General features: G+C 47.5%; 2 protein-coding genes across 2 annotated transcripts in view; one reads left to right on the top strand and one right to left on the bottom strand.

The window, feature by feature from the left end:
* Nup188 (nucleoporin 188) overlaps window positions 1-12,259 on the bottom strand; it is a 70,655-nt gene extending 58,396 nt beyond the window's left edge. The window contains exon 1 of the mRNA XM_045132919.1: window positions 11,969-12,259. Coding sequence (XP_044988854.1) covers window positions 11,969-12,259 — 291 coding nt within the window. The remainder of the gene's footprint in view (window positions 1-11,968) is intronic.
* Window positions 12,260-12,507: 248 nt separating this feature from the next.
* On the top strand, window positions 12,508-14,566 carry Dolk (dolichol kinase). The gene has a single exon (XM_004671785.3). It carries the CDS (start codon window positions 12,789-12,791, stop codon window positions 14,397-14,399), a length of 1,611 nt encoding a protein of 536 aa, XP_004671842.1. The 5' UTR covers window positions 12,508-12,788; the 3' UTR covers window positions 14,400-14,566.
* Window positions 14,567-14,793: the final 227 nt, after the last annotated feature.

The raw sequence follows: 14,793 nt of genomic DNA, 5'->3' as shown, positions 1-14,793 counted from the left end.
CTAAAAAGAAAAAAGGTATTTATTGGGCTGGGGAAATGGTTCAGCAGTTAAGGCACTTGCACACGTCTGGAGTTTGCAGTGGCTGGAAGGCCCTGATGCGTCAATTCTTTCTTTCTTTCTTTCTGCCCCCCCCCTTTTTCTCTATCTCTCTCAAATAAATAAAGAAAAAGCCGGGCACGGTGGCACATGCCTTTAATCCCAGCACTCAGGGAGGCAGAGGTAGGAGGATCGCTGAGAGTTTGAGGCCACTCTGAGACTACACAGTGAATTCCAGGTCAGCCTGGGCTAGAGTTGAGACCCTACCTCAAAAAAACTGAAATAAAACAAATAAATAAAATAAATAAATAAATGAATGAAGGGAGGGAGGGAGGGAGGAAAGATAGGGCTGGAGAAACGGCTTAGTGGTTAAGCGCTTGCCTGTGAAGCCTAAGGACCCCGGTTCGAAGCTCGGTTCCCGAGGACCCATGTTAGCCAGATGCACAAGGGGGCGCACGCGTCTGGAGTTCGTTTGCAGTGGCTTGAAGCCCTGGCGTGCCCACTATCTGGCTCTTTCTCTCTGTGTCTGTCACTCTCAAATAAATAAATAAAAATTAACACACAAAAAAAAGAAAGATAGATAGATAAACTATTTTTAAAAATGCATTTCTTGGCCTGGAGAGAGAGTTTAGCAGATACGGAATTTGCCTGCAAAGCCAAAGAATGTCGGTTCAATTCCCCAGACCCATGTAAACCAGATGCACAGGGGGTGCATGTGTCTGGAGTTCATCTACGATGGCTGGAGGCCCTGACATGCCCATTCTCTCCTTTATCTCACTCAAATAAATAAAGCAAGAAAATACATGAAAAATTATTTTGGGGGCTGGTGAATAGCAGTTAAGGCGTTTGCCTGCAAAGCCTAAGAACCCCGATCCAATTCCCCAGGACCCATGTAAGCCAGATGAACAAGGGGGCAAACGTGTCTAGGGTTCGTTTGCAGTGGCTAAAGGCCCTGGAATACCCATTCTCTCTATTTATCTGCCTCTCTCTCTCAAATAAATAAATAAAATATTTTTTAAAAACTTATTTTGAACAAAGGCATTTCTTTATTTTTTTTATTTTTATTTATTTATTTGAGAGCAACAGACAGCGAGAGAAAGAGACAGACAGAGAGAGAGGGAGAGAGGGAGGGAGGGAGGGAGGGGGAGAGAGAGAGAGAGAGAGAGAGAGAGAGAGAGAGAGAGAGAGAGAGAGGAGAGAGAGAGAGAGAGAGAGGAGAGAGAGAGAGAGAGAATGGGCGTGCCAGGGCTTCCAGCCACTGCAAACGAACTCCAGATGTGTACGCCCCCTTGTGCATCTGACTAACGTAGGTCCTGGGGAATGGAGCCTTGAACCGGGGTCTTTAGGCTTCACAGGCAAGCGCTTAACCGCTAAGCCATCTCTCCAGCCCAAAGGCATTTTTTACATCTGGAGTTTGAAGTGGCTGGAGGCTTTGGTGTGCCCCTTCTATCTTGCTCTATCTTCCTTTCTCTCAAATAAATAAAGCTAAATAAATAATATTTTAAAATGCACTTCTGAAGCCAGGTGTGGTGATGCATGCCTTTAATCCCAGCACTTGGCAGGCAGAGGTAGAAGGATCGCTGTGAGTTTGAGGCAAACCTGAGATTACATAGTGAATTCCAGGTAAGCTTGGGCTACAAGGAGACCCTACCTCAAAAAAAAGTCACCAGGCGTGGTTGTGCATGCCTTTAATCCCAGCACTTGGGAGGCAGATGTAGGAGGACCACTGTGAGTTTGAGGTCACCCTAAGACTACACAGTTAGGCACTTGACTGTGAAGCCTAAGGATGTCGTAGGTCCAATTCCCCAGGACCCACGTAGCCAGATGCACAAGATGGAGCATGCATCTGGAGTTCGTTTGCAGTTGCTGTAGACCCTGGTGCACCTATTCTCTTTACCTCACCCTCTCTCAAATAAGTAAGTAAATTTAAAAAATTAAAAGAAAATAAAGTCAGGTGTGGTGGTACATGCCTTTAATCCCAGGACTCAGGAAGCAGAAGTAGGAGGTAGAAGGATGGCCTGAGTTCAAGGCCACCCTGAGACTACATAATGAATTCCAGGTCATCAAAAAAACAAAAAAAAGAAAAAAAAAAAAAAAAGAAAAGAGCTTTCTGGCCATTGTATAGTATTTTGTTAAGTGATTAGACCATTTGACATTCATTTGATGCTAGATATACTTAAGTGAACTGTTGCTTGTTTTTTGAGATAGGGACTAGATAGTCCAAACTAGCTTCAAACAAATGAAACAAAACTTCCTACTTGAATGAAATGGCAGCTGTCTGTTATTGTAACAAAAGCTACAAAAAACTCTAGACACCACTGAAGAACTCTACCACTTACCAGTTCTCTCAGAGCTGACCTGCCAAGTAGAATTGTCCATAGTTCTCTACTGCTCCTGAAAAATGAGAAAGCAGAGGAATAATTTTGCTCTTGTAGGTCAACAAAGTACAAAGACATTCAATATTCAAAATAAGCATCAAGCTGGGCATAGTGGCTCACACCTTTAATGCCAGAATTTGGGAGGCAGAGAGAGAAGGATTGCTGTGAATTCAATCAAGACCAGCCTGGAACTACACAGTGAGTTCCAGTCAGCCTGGGATTGAGTGAGATTCTACCTCAGGGAAAAAATAAATAAATAAACATTAAAACATGAGAACAAGCATGGTAGCCCATGTCTTTAATCCCAACACTTGGGAGTCAGAGGTAGGAGGATCGCAGATAGTTCAAGGCCACCCTGAGACTGCATAGTAAATTCCAGGTCAGCCTGAGCTAGTCTAAGACCCTACCTCAGAAACCAACCCCCCCCCCAAAAAAAGAAGAGCACAGCTAGGTGTGGTGCCACATGCCTTTAATCCCAGCACTCAGAAGGCAGAGGTAGAAGGATCGCTGTGAGTTCGAGGCAGCCCTGAGACTACCTAGTGTCAGGGCTTCCAGCCACTGCAAACAAAACTCCCGACGCATGTGCCCCCTTGTGTATCTGCCTTACCTGGGTCCTGGGGAATCAAACTGAGGTCCTTTGGCTTTGCAGGCAAGTGCCTTAACTGCTAATCCCTCTCTCCAGCCCCCTAGGAAATTTATTTTTACTTTTATTTATTTATTTGAGAGCAACAAAGAAAGAGGCAGTAAGAAAGAAAGAATGGGCACACAAGGGCCTCCAGGCACTGCAAACAAACTCCAGATGCATGCACCCCCTTGTGCATCTGGCTTACATGGGTACTGGGGAATTGAGCCTCGAACCAGGGTCCTTAGGCTTCACAGGCAAGCGCTTAACCACTAAGCCATCTCTCAAGCCCCCCAAGAACTTTACATTTACTTATTTTGAGATAGTGTCTCGCTCTAGCCCAGGCTAACCTGGAATTCACTGTGAAGTCTCAGGGTGGCCTTGAATTCATGGTGATCTCCCTAGCTCTGCCTCCCAAGTACTGGGATCAAAGGTGTGCCCACCACAACTGGCTACAGCAAAACTGTTTTCTTCAAGGTTGGGTCTCACTCTTTCCAAGGCTAACCTGGCACTCTGTAGTCTAAGGCTGACCTCAAACTCTCACTGATTTTCCCACCTCTGCCTCCTGAGTACTGGGATTAAGAGCAGTGTCACCATGACCAATATACAGCAAAACAAAATTTTAAATTCATTTATGCATTTAAGAGAGATATCAAGAAGTGGGGGTGGAGAGAATGGGCACACCAGGGATTCTAGTCACTACAAATGAACTCCAGACCCATGTGCCACCTTTTGCATCTGGCTTACATGGGTTTTGGGGAATTCAACCTGGGTCCTTAGGCTTTTGCAGGCAAATCCATATGGAAGCCAGGGGAAAACTGCAGGAGCCCTTTTCAATTGCTCACCCACAGACTTCCTTGAGCTAGGTGTTTCCCTGAACTCTGAGCTGCTGTCTTTTGGTTAGCAAGCCTAGTCTATGGCCAGAACACCCTGAACACAAGCCTCAGTGATTCTCTGGTCTCCACCTTCTGCGGACTAGGGTTACAGACATGGATAGCCATGACCATGACTAGTTTCTTATATGGGCTCTTGGGAGTAGAACTCATCGAGGGTCTCAGGTATGGCAGGCACTCATGCTTAAACTACAAGCACTCTTAACCATTAAGCCATCTCCTCAGCCCAAGCATATCTTTTACAAAGATATATCCTTTAACTTCTTTGACAAATCTGAGTTAGCAGAAATTAAAAGCAAAAGTCCTGGTGTGCCCATTCTCACCCTCCCTTCCTCCCTCCCTCTCTCTCTCCCCGCCCCCTTTCCCTCTTTCACTCTCCCAAAGAAATAAATAAAATTTTTAAGAGAGAGAGAGACAGAGAAGATGAAACCAACTACTCTGATTGGTTTGGAGGTCAGCTCAATGGAGGGAATACATACCTGATACTGAAAACCTAATCAAGCCAGGTATGGTGGTACATCCCTTTAATCCCAGAACTCAGGAAGCAGATAGGAGAATCACTGAGTTCAAGAAAAGCCTGAGACTACATAGTGAATTCCTGGTAGCCTGGGCTATGACGAACCTGTACCACCCCCTCAAAAAGTAAATTGTCAAAAGCCTATGGCTGGGCTGGAGAGATGGTTAAGGAACTTGCCTACATACAAAGCCTAGGACTCAGGTTCAATTCTCCAGTACCCACCTAAGACAAATGCACAAGGTTGAACAAGCAGCTGGAATTCATTTGCAATGGCTACAGGCCCATTTCTCTTTCTCTCTCTAAAATAGATAAATGAAAATATAAAATTTTCTGGCCAGGTATGGTGGTGTACACCTTTGATCACAGAACTCAGGAGAGAGAGAGGTATGAGTTTGAAGGCAGCTTTAGACCAGATAGTGAATTCCAGGTCAACCTGAGCTAAGCAAGACCCTACCTCCTCTCCAAAAAAACCACACATGTTGCTGGTCTGAGGAGACAGCTCAATGCAATAGTCAAAAGTACTTGCTTGTAAAGCCTGAAGGTCTGGGTTTGATTAGCTAGTACCCACATGAGAGCCAGATGCACAAAGTGGCGCATGCATCTGGAGTCAGTTTGCAGCAGCAAGAGGCCCTCATGTGTCCATACTCACTCTCAATGCCTCTCAAATAAATAAAAATATTTTAAAATATACCATTGGAGCTGGAGAGATTGCTCAGCCGGTAAAGTACTTGCTTTTGGCCTAGAGAGATGGCTCAGTGGTTAAGCACTTCTTGTGAAGCCAAAGGACCCAGGTTCGAGGCTCGATTCGCCAAGACCCATGTAAGCCAGATGCACAAAGTGGATAATGTATCTGGAGTTTGTTTGTAGTGGCTGGAGGCCCTGATGTGCCCATTCTCTCTTTCTCTGTAGCTCTCAAATGAATAAATAAAGTTAAAGTACTTCCTTGCAAGCCAAAGCCAAGCATGATAGCACACTCAGGAGGCAGAGGTAAGAGGATCGCCGTGAGTTCAAGGCCACCCTGAGACTACATAGTGAATTCCAGGTCAGCCTGGGCCAAAGTGAGATCCTACCTCGAAAAAAAACAAACAAACAAAAAAATCTGACCCCTCTTAATGTTCATACCCATATATTAATGCTACTCTCACTTTTGATAGAGAACTTTCTCTTTTCAGATGGCAGTGACCTTGGGATGACTCAGAAGGCATCATGGTGCTGGAAAGAAGTGACAGGAGTGCTCAGCACTGCAATATCTCTATCATACCTTCCAAGGTTCAGTGCCTATTGCAGAAGAGGTGGTAGAAAGAATGTAAGAGCCAAAGGAAGGGTAGGACTCCTTACAAAGTGCTCCCTCTCCCCCAGACACAAAATGGCCTGGATATCCATGACCTCATAGTGCCTAGCACTACCTACATAAGACCATCAAAATAGGAGGAAAAAATCATAACATTAAAATAAAAGAGTGACTGGTTGAGAAGAGGAGGAGATATGATGGAGAGTGGAGTTTCAAAGGGGAAAGTGGGAAGGAGGAGGGCATTAACATGGGATATTGTTTATAATTATGGAAATTGTCAATAAAAGTAGAATTTAAAAAGTTGTAAACTATAAACACATAATCTTTGTCCCTTATTGTTTTAACAAAGCTGGGTAAAAAGCAAAAAAATAGGAAATGTAGAAAAATGGAAGTACAGAAAAATTCTCAATGACAAAACCATATTATATTAGCCTTTGTTACAAAGTTTCAAAAAAAATTTTTGTTTTGTTTTGTTTTGAGGTAGGGTCTTGCTCTAGCCCAGGGTGACCTGGAATTTACTATGTAGTCTCAGAGTGACCTCGAATTCACAGGGGTCCTCCTACCTCTGCCTCAGGAGTGCTGGGATTAAAGGGGTGCACAACCACACTGGGCTTCAAAAATGTTTTGATGAACTGGATGGCTCAGCAGCCAATGGTGCTTATTTCAAAGCCTGACAGCCTGAGTTCAATTCCCCAGTACCCACATAAAGCCAGATGCAAAGTGGTATATACATCTAGAGTTCATTTGCAGTGGCTAGAGAGGACTGGTATGTGACCATTCCTTCCCTTTCCCTGCTTGCAAGTAAAGGTATTTTGGCAGGACATGGTGGTGCATGCTTTAAACCCAGCATTGGAGGCCACAGTAACACTTCATAGTAAATTCCAGGTCAACCTGGGCTAGAGCTAGACCCTACTTGGTGGGGGGGGGGGGGGGATGAAACAGCAAACATTGTTTCCTTTTTTCTGGAATAAATGAAACAATGTTGGATTTTTCTTTTCACCCCATTAACCTAGGGTTACACTCATGTTAAGCAAGACTGAGCCATAAACCCAGTACCACAATGAATTTTTTAAATATTTGAGAGAGAGGAGAGGGGAAATGGACATACCAGGGCTTCCTGCTACTACAAACTCCAAATGCATACATCACTTTGTGTAACCAGCTTTACCTGGGTACTGAAGAATAGAACCCAGGCTGGCAGGCAATGCAAGCAAGCAACTTTAACCACTGAACCATTTCTCCAGACTCAATTTTTTTTTGGGGGGGGGGGAGGGTTCAAGGCAGGGTCTCACTCTAGCCCAGGCTGACATGGAATTCACTATGTAGTGAGTCTCAGGGTGGCCTGGACTCACAGCAATCCTCCTACCTCTGCCTCCCAAGTGCACCACCATGCCTGGCTCAATTTTTACTGTTTTTTGTTTTTCAGGGCAGGGTTTCACTCTAGTCCAGGCTGACCTGGAATTCACTATGTAATCTCAGGGTGGCCTCGAACTCATGGCAATTCTCCTACCTCTGCCTCCCAAGTACTGGGATTAAAGGTGCGTGCCACCACACCCAGCTGAAAATCTCCTTTAAAAAAAAAAATTATTTATTTATTTGTTTGACAGAGAAAGAGGGGGAAAGAGAGAGAGAGAGAATGAATGGGCGTACGAACTCCAGGTGCATGTGCTTCCTTGTGCATCTTGCTAACATGGCTCCTGGGGAATCAAACCTGGGAAATCAAACCTGGGTCCTTTAGCTTTGCAGGCAAATGCCTTAACCACTAAGCCATCCCTCCAGCCACAATTCCCCCACCCACCCAAGGGAGGGTCTCACTCTAGCCCAAGCTGACCTGGAATTCACTATGGAGTCTCAGGGTGGCCTCAAACTGACAGCGATCCTCCTACCTCTGCCTCCCAAATGCTGGGATTAAAGGCATGCGCCACCATGCCCAGCTAAATGCCCTTTTTTAATAAAAGAAAAAGAACCTTGGTTCAAAGTAAAGTCTAAAAATGGGGTATAGGGCACAGAGAAACAGCTTAGTGGTTAAGGCGCTTGCTGGCAAAGCCTAAGGGCCCAGGTTCAATTCTCTTTTTACCTGCTTTTCTGTCTCTCAAATAAATAAATAAACAAATAGCCAGGTGTGGTGGCACATGTCTTTAATCCCACCACTCAGGAGGCAGAGGTAGGAGGATCGCCATGAGTTCAAGGGCACCCTGAGATTACATAGTGAATTCCAGGTCAGCCTGGGCTACAGTGAAACCCTACCTCAAAAATAATCAAAAATAAATAAAAATATATATGTATTTTAAAATAATAAAATAATTCTTTCCTCCATCCATTTCCCTGCAAATTTTGTAACATTTTTCTTTACAGCTGAATAGAACTCCACTGTATAAATGTACCACATCTTCATTATCCCCACTCATTAGTTGAAGAACATATAGGCTGGCTCCATTTCCTAGCTATTGTGTATAGAGCAGCAATAAACATGGATTGCAAGTATCTCTCAAGTAGTGAGACCAGTCCTTAGGATATATGCCTAGAAGTGGCAAAGCTGGGTTATACGACCAGGAAAGTCCCTGATGCCCCCAAAGCATTGCCAAAGCTGTTTGTTTCCCACCAGGAATATATATAAGACCTATCACTAAAGATTCCATATGCTTGGGGCAAGGTCACACAGAAATCAAGCTGGAGCTGAACTGAAAACCTCCTCTCTGTAGACCAGCTGACAGAAAGATGAAAACTGCTACGCTGCATGCAGTCCTGTGGGAGAGAAAAGCTGTAAGTTTGGCCAGCTAGGCCAATGACTGAACAGGTGCAATAATGGCATGTCCGTTATGGAGGTATGGTGGTTTGATTCAAGTGTTCACCATAAACTGTGTTCTGAATGCCATGTCCCCAGCTGCTGGCAATTTGGGAATTAAACCCTCCTGGAGGCCGTGTATCGTTGGGGTGGGCCTATGGGTGTTATCACTAGTTTCCTCTTGCCAGTGTTTGGTACACTCTCCTGTTGCTGATGACCATTTGATGTTGCCCAGGAGGTGATGTCCACCCTCTGCTCATGCCATTGTTTTCCCCTGCCATCAGGGAGCTTCCCCTCAGGTCTATAAGCCAAAATAAACCTTTTTTCCCACAAGTTGCTCTTGGTCAGGTATTTTCTGCCAGCAATGCAAACCTGACTGCAACAGGGGGAACCAACCACTCTATAACTGGACTGGAGGCCTGCTCCATGGGAGGGACTTCATGGACCTGGTACTGAAATCCTAGTCAAAAGCCTATGACAGGGGAGGTCATGAGTCCTACAGGTGTAATGCCTGCTTGTGTCTGGCTAAATGAATATATTATACTCACCAAACTGCCCTGTAAGCACATTTCTTAACATTCATACCCAAATATTAATGCTACTCTGTTTTGGTTAGAGAAGCCTCTTTTCAGATGGCAATGACCTCTAGGATGACTCAAAAGGTACCACAGTGCTAAGAAGTGACAGAGGAGTGTCCAGCACTGAAACATCTCTATCACACCTTCAAAGCTCAGGGTCCATTGCAAAAGAGGTGGCGGAAATAATGTTAAGAGCCAAAGGAAGGGTAGGACTGCTTCCAGTGCAACCTTCCAGACACAAAATGGCATGCATATCCATGACCTCACAGTGCCTGGTACTACCTACAAGACCCTCATAATAGCAGGAAAAAATGATTACATCAAGATAAAAGAGGGCTGGAGAGATGGCTTAGCGGTTAAGTGCTTGCCTGTGAAGCCTAAGGACCCCGGTTTGAGGCTCGGTTCCCCAGGCCCCACGTTACCCAGATGCACAAGGGGGCGCACGCGTCTGGAGTTCGTTTGCAGAGGCTGGAAGCCCTGGCGCGCCCATTCTCTCTCTCCCTCTATCTGTCTTTCTCTCTGTCTGTCGCTCTCAAATAAATAAATAAATAATTTAAAAAAATAAATAAATAAAATAAGAGAGACTAATTGAGGGGAAAGGGGATATGGTGGAGTGGATTTGTGAAGGGGAAAGTGGGGTGGGGAGAGGATTATCATGGTTTATCGTCTATAATTATGGAAGTCATCAATAGAAAGTTTAAAAAATAAAAGGGCTGGAGAGATGGCATAATGGTTAAGGCACTTGCCTGCAAAGCCAAAGGAACCAGGTTCAATTCCCCCAAACCCATGTAAGCACTAAGTGGCACATGCATCTGGAGTTCATCTGCAGCAGCTGGAGGCCCTAGCACCCCCATTCTCTCTGTCCCTCTACCTCCCTCACTCTGTCACTCTCAAATAAAAATAAAACATATTTCACATAAATAAAATAAAAATAAAAATGGATCACAAGCTAGAAAGATGACTTAATGGTTACAGCACTTGCCTGCAAAACCAAAGGAAATAGGTTCAATTCCCCAGGATTCACATAAGCCAGATGCACAAAGTGGCACATGTATATGGAGTTTGTTTGCAGTGGCTAGAGGCCCTAGGACATCCATTGTCTCTCTTAAATAAATAAAATATTAAAAATGGATCACCTTTTCTCTTTTTCTCAAATAAAATAAAGTTTTTATGAAAAAATATATAGGGCTGGAGAGATGGCTTAGCAGTTAAGGTGCTTGCCTAACAAGCCTAAGGACCCAGGTTCGATTCTCCAGGTCCACGTAAACCAGATGCACAAGGTGGCGCATGAGCCTGGAGTTTATCTGCAGTGGCTAGAGGCCCTGGTGTGCTCTTTCTCTCTCTTTCTGTGTGTGTGTGTGTGTGTGTGTGTGTGTGTTTATAATAAAAAATAGTAACTTTTAAAACCAATAAGAGCATTTTTTAAAAAAATGCCAGATGTTGTGGCACACGCCTTTAATCCCAGCCCTTGTGAGGCAGAGGTAGGAGGATCATAGTGAGTTTGAGGCCACCATGAGACTACATAGTGACTTCCAGATCAGACTGGACTAGGGTGAGACCCTACTTTAATTCTCTAATACCCATATAAAGCCAGATACATAAAATGGTAGAGCATCTGGAGTTCCTTTGCAGTGGTTAGAGGTCCTGGTGTGCCCATTTTCTCTCTGCTTGAAAAAATGATAAATAAAATTTTTAAAAAGAAAAATAAAAAGGGCTGGAGAGATATCTTAGCAGTTAAGGCATTTTCCTGCAAAGCCAGAGGACCTACGTTCAATTCCCAAGGACCCAAGTAAACCAAATTCACAAGGCGGGGTGTGCAACTGTTTTGAAGCAACTAGAGGCCTTGGCATGCCCATCCTTCTCCCCTCTTCCTCTCTCTCTCCCTCTCCCTCCCTCCCTCCCTCTCCCTCCCTCCCTCCCTCTCTCTCTCTCTCTCTCTCTCTCCCCTTCTCTCCCTCCCTCCCTCTCTCTCTCTCTCTCTCTCTCTCTCTGCTCCTTTCTCTCTCTCAAAGGAATAAATGAAAATAAAATATTTAAAAAGAGACAAAGAGCCACGCGTGGTGGCACACGCCTTTAATCCCAGCACTCAGGAGGCAGAGCAGAGGTGGGAGGATCACCACTAGTTCAAGGCAACCCTGACACTACATAGTAAATTCCAGGTCAGCCGGAACTAGATAGAGTGAAACCCTACCTCGAAACACCAAAAAAAGAAAATAGAAAAAAAAAAAAAAAAAGCCAGGCGTGATGGCACACAGCACTAGGGAGGTAGGGATAGGTAGATCGATGAATTTGACGCTAGCCTGACTGAGACTACACAGTGAATTCCAGGTCAGCCGGAGCTAGAGGGAGACCCTACTACCTCGCAAACAACAATTAATGATTAATCCTGAAGACAACTCTTCACCCTGTAATGTGGAATATGGAGGTGCAATGGTCTAGTTACAGCTTTGGGGTTGGCCAGCCTTCAATCTAAATCCTCACTATGACTCGGGACTTCCGAGTCATCTGTGAAACAGAAGTCGCCTCTCTCAAGAGTTGTGGGAAATGAATGAGATAATGCCTGGAAAGCGTTTCTCTAAGGGCCTGGCGCCTAGTTAGTGTTCTTTAAAGTCAGCCGTGGTGTTGCACGCCTGTGATGCCCACACTTGGGAGGGAAGTGACAGGAAGATCAGGAGTTCAAGGCCATCCTTAGCTACATGAGACCACGTTTCAAAACACACACACACACACACACACACACACACACAAAATAAAAGCTGTTTCTTATTTTTAGTAATTCATCTTGGTTCGGAGGCATTCCGCTGAGGGCCATCCGTGCAGGCACGAGTGAAACAAACAGATGCGCGGAGACAACTAACGAGAGCCCACGGGAAGGACCCGGCGGCGGCGTCGGGGTGGCGGGGGCGGGAGATCCTGCAGATCACCGAGCGAGACGACTAGGAAGTACCGGCGGGGCGCCGTGGGGAAGTCAAGCAAGGGGGGAGCAAAGGAGGGGCCCCGGGCGGGGAGACGCGAGGCCCAGCCCCGGCCAGGGGAGAGCAGCCGGCCCACTCCTGCACAAGTGCCCTCCCAGCCGCGCGCGCGCGGGAGGGGACGGTTTGGACGCAACCGCCTCCCGTCCGTCAAACCAGAGCTCGTCTCACGACCTACCGCCAACATACCCGCTCCCAACTCCTAGCAGGTTCCCGCCTCGGTCCCCACCCCGCGCTTCCACGGCCACCCACCCGGGCTCGACCCACTCCGCACCTCACACACGGCCCGCCGGTGGCAGCCGCCATCTTCGCGCGCTCGCGCCCCGGCCCCGCCCCGCCCCCCGACGTGGGGGACCACGTGACCTCTAGCTCCTCCCCCTCTGACGGGACGCGTGGGGCGGGGCTTCTCGTGGCGGCGGCGCGGGGCGGGTCCAACATGGCGCTGCCCAAGCACTTGAGAAATCCGCCGAGGCCGAGCGGGGACGTCTACACACCGTAGGTTTTGCAAGCGGTGGAGGGTGACGGGGCTCCAGCTCCCAGGCCGCGGAGTGGCCCGCGGCGGCACGTCCTCGAAGCTGGAGGAGGTTGCTGGCTGGGTGAAGCTGCTGCCCCCTCTGCGTGGCTGGCCGAGGGTCCTAGAGGCCAAGGCGTCCCTGGTTACCCGGCTTCCACCTCCCCCTTCCTCCCCCGACTCCCGGAGCCTCAGGCCTCCAGGCATGACCCGACAGTACTCTCCCTCAGTCCCCGAGTCCGGGGCTCCGCTGAGCGGGTCGGTGCTAGCAGAGGCTGCGGTGGTGTTTGCGGTGGTGCTGAGCATCCACGCGAGCGTGTGGGACAGATACTCGTGGTGCGCCGTGGCCCTCGCCGTGCAGGCCTTCTACGTGCAGTACAAGTGGGACCGGCTGCTGCAGCAGGGAAATGCCGTTTTCCAGTTCCGAATGTCTGCAAACAGTGGCCTTCTGCCCGCCTCCATGGTCATGCCTTTGCTCGGGCTGGTCATGAAGGAGCGCTGCCAGGCTGCGGGGAACCCGTATTTCGAGCGCTTCGGCGTTGTGGTGGCAGCCACTGGCATGGCAGTGGCTCTCTTCTCCTCCGTGTTGGCACTGGGCATCACTCGCCCGTTGCCCACCAACACTTGTGCCATCTCGGGTTTGGCTGGAGGCATCATCATCTATATCATGAAGCATTCCCTGAGCGTGGGCGAGGTGATCGAGGTCCTGGAAGTCCTCCTGATCTTTGTGTATCTCAATATGATCCTGCTGTACCTGCTGCCTCGCTGCTTCACCCCTGGGGAGGCACTGCTGGTATTGGGGGGCATTAGCTTCGTCCTCAACCAGCTCATCAAGCGCTCCCTGACGGAAAGCCAAGGGGACCCAGTGGACTTCTTCCTGCTGGTAGTGGTGGTCGGGATGGTGCTCATGGGCGTCTTCTTCAGCACGCTTTTCGTCTTCATGGATTCAGGCACCTGGGCCTCCTCCATCTTCTTCCACCTCATGACCTGTGTGCTGGGCCTTGGTGTGGTCCTACCTTGGCTGCACTGGCTCATTCGCAGAAACCCCCTGCTCTGGCTTCTCCAGTTCCTCTTCCACACAGAAACTCGCATCTACCTCCTAGCTTATTGGTCTTTGCTGGCCATCTTGGCCTGCCTGGTGGTACTGTACCAGAATGCCAAGCGGTCATCTTCTGAGTCCAAGAAGCACCAGGCCCCTACCATCGCCCGAAAGTATTTCCACTTCATTGTGGTAGCCACTTACATCCCAGGTATCATCTTTGACCGGCCACTGCTCTATGTGGCTGCTACTGTATGTCTGGCAGTCTTCATCTTCCTGGAGTATGTACGCTATTTCCGCATTAAGCCCTTGGGTCACACTCTGCGGAGTCTCCTCTCCCTCTTCCTGGATGAACGAGACAGTGGACCGCTTATCCTGACACACATCTACCTGCTTCTGGGCATGTCCCTTCCCGTTTGGTTGGTCCCAAGACCTTGCACACAGAAAGGTAGCCTGGGGGGAGCAAGAGCCTTAGCCCCCTATGCAGGGGTCCTGGCAGTGGGTGTGGGCGATACTGTGGCCTCCATCTTTGGCAGTACCATGGGGGAGATCCGCTGGCCTGGAACCAAGAAGACATTCGAGGGGACCATGACATCTATATTTGCACAAATCATCTCTGTAGCTTTGATCTTAATCTTTGACAGTGGAGTGGACCTAAACTACAATTATGCTTGGATTTTGGGGTCCATCAGCACTGTGTCCCTTCTGGAAGCATATACAACTCAGATAGACAATCTCCTTTTGCCTCTCTACCTCCTGGTATTGCTGATGGCCTAGTAGCAACAGTGGTGATGGAGGAAACGGGCACAAAGTGAATGAATGGTCCTCACAGCAGCTAGCCACGTGGACATGAACAGCCAAGGGTGACAAGGAGATTTAGTTTTTCAATTGATTCAGACTTAAAATAATAATAATAATAATAAAAAAGCTCTCCTTCCTGGCTTAACCTTTTTTTTTCTTTTTAACTTATTTGGAAAGAGAATGGGTATGCCAGGGCCTTCAGCCACTGCTAATGAACTCCAGACACATAATCCCCTTTGTGGTGCATGTGCGACATTGTGCACTTGTGTCACTGTGCATCTGGTGACCTGGGACCTAGAGATTTGTACGTGAGATCTTAGTCTTTGTAGGCAAGTTCCTTAACTGCTAAGCCATCTCTCCAGCCCTGGTT

Source organism: Jaculus jaculus, chromosome 1, assembly GCF_020740685.1.
Source record: "Jaculus jaculus isolate mJacJac1 chromosome 1, mJacJac1.mat.Y.cur, whole genome shotgun sequence".
NCBI lineage: Eukaryota > Metazoa > Chordata > Mammalia > Rodentia > Dipodidae > Jaculus > Jaculus jaculus.
Note: the sequence above shows the minus strand (reverse complement) of the source record. Positions and strands in the feature narration are given on the sequence as shown.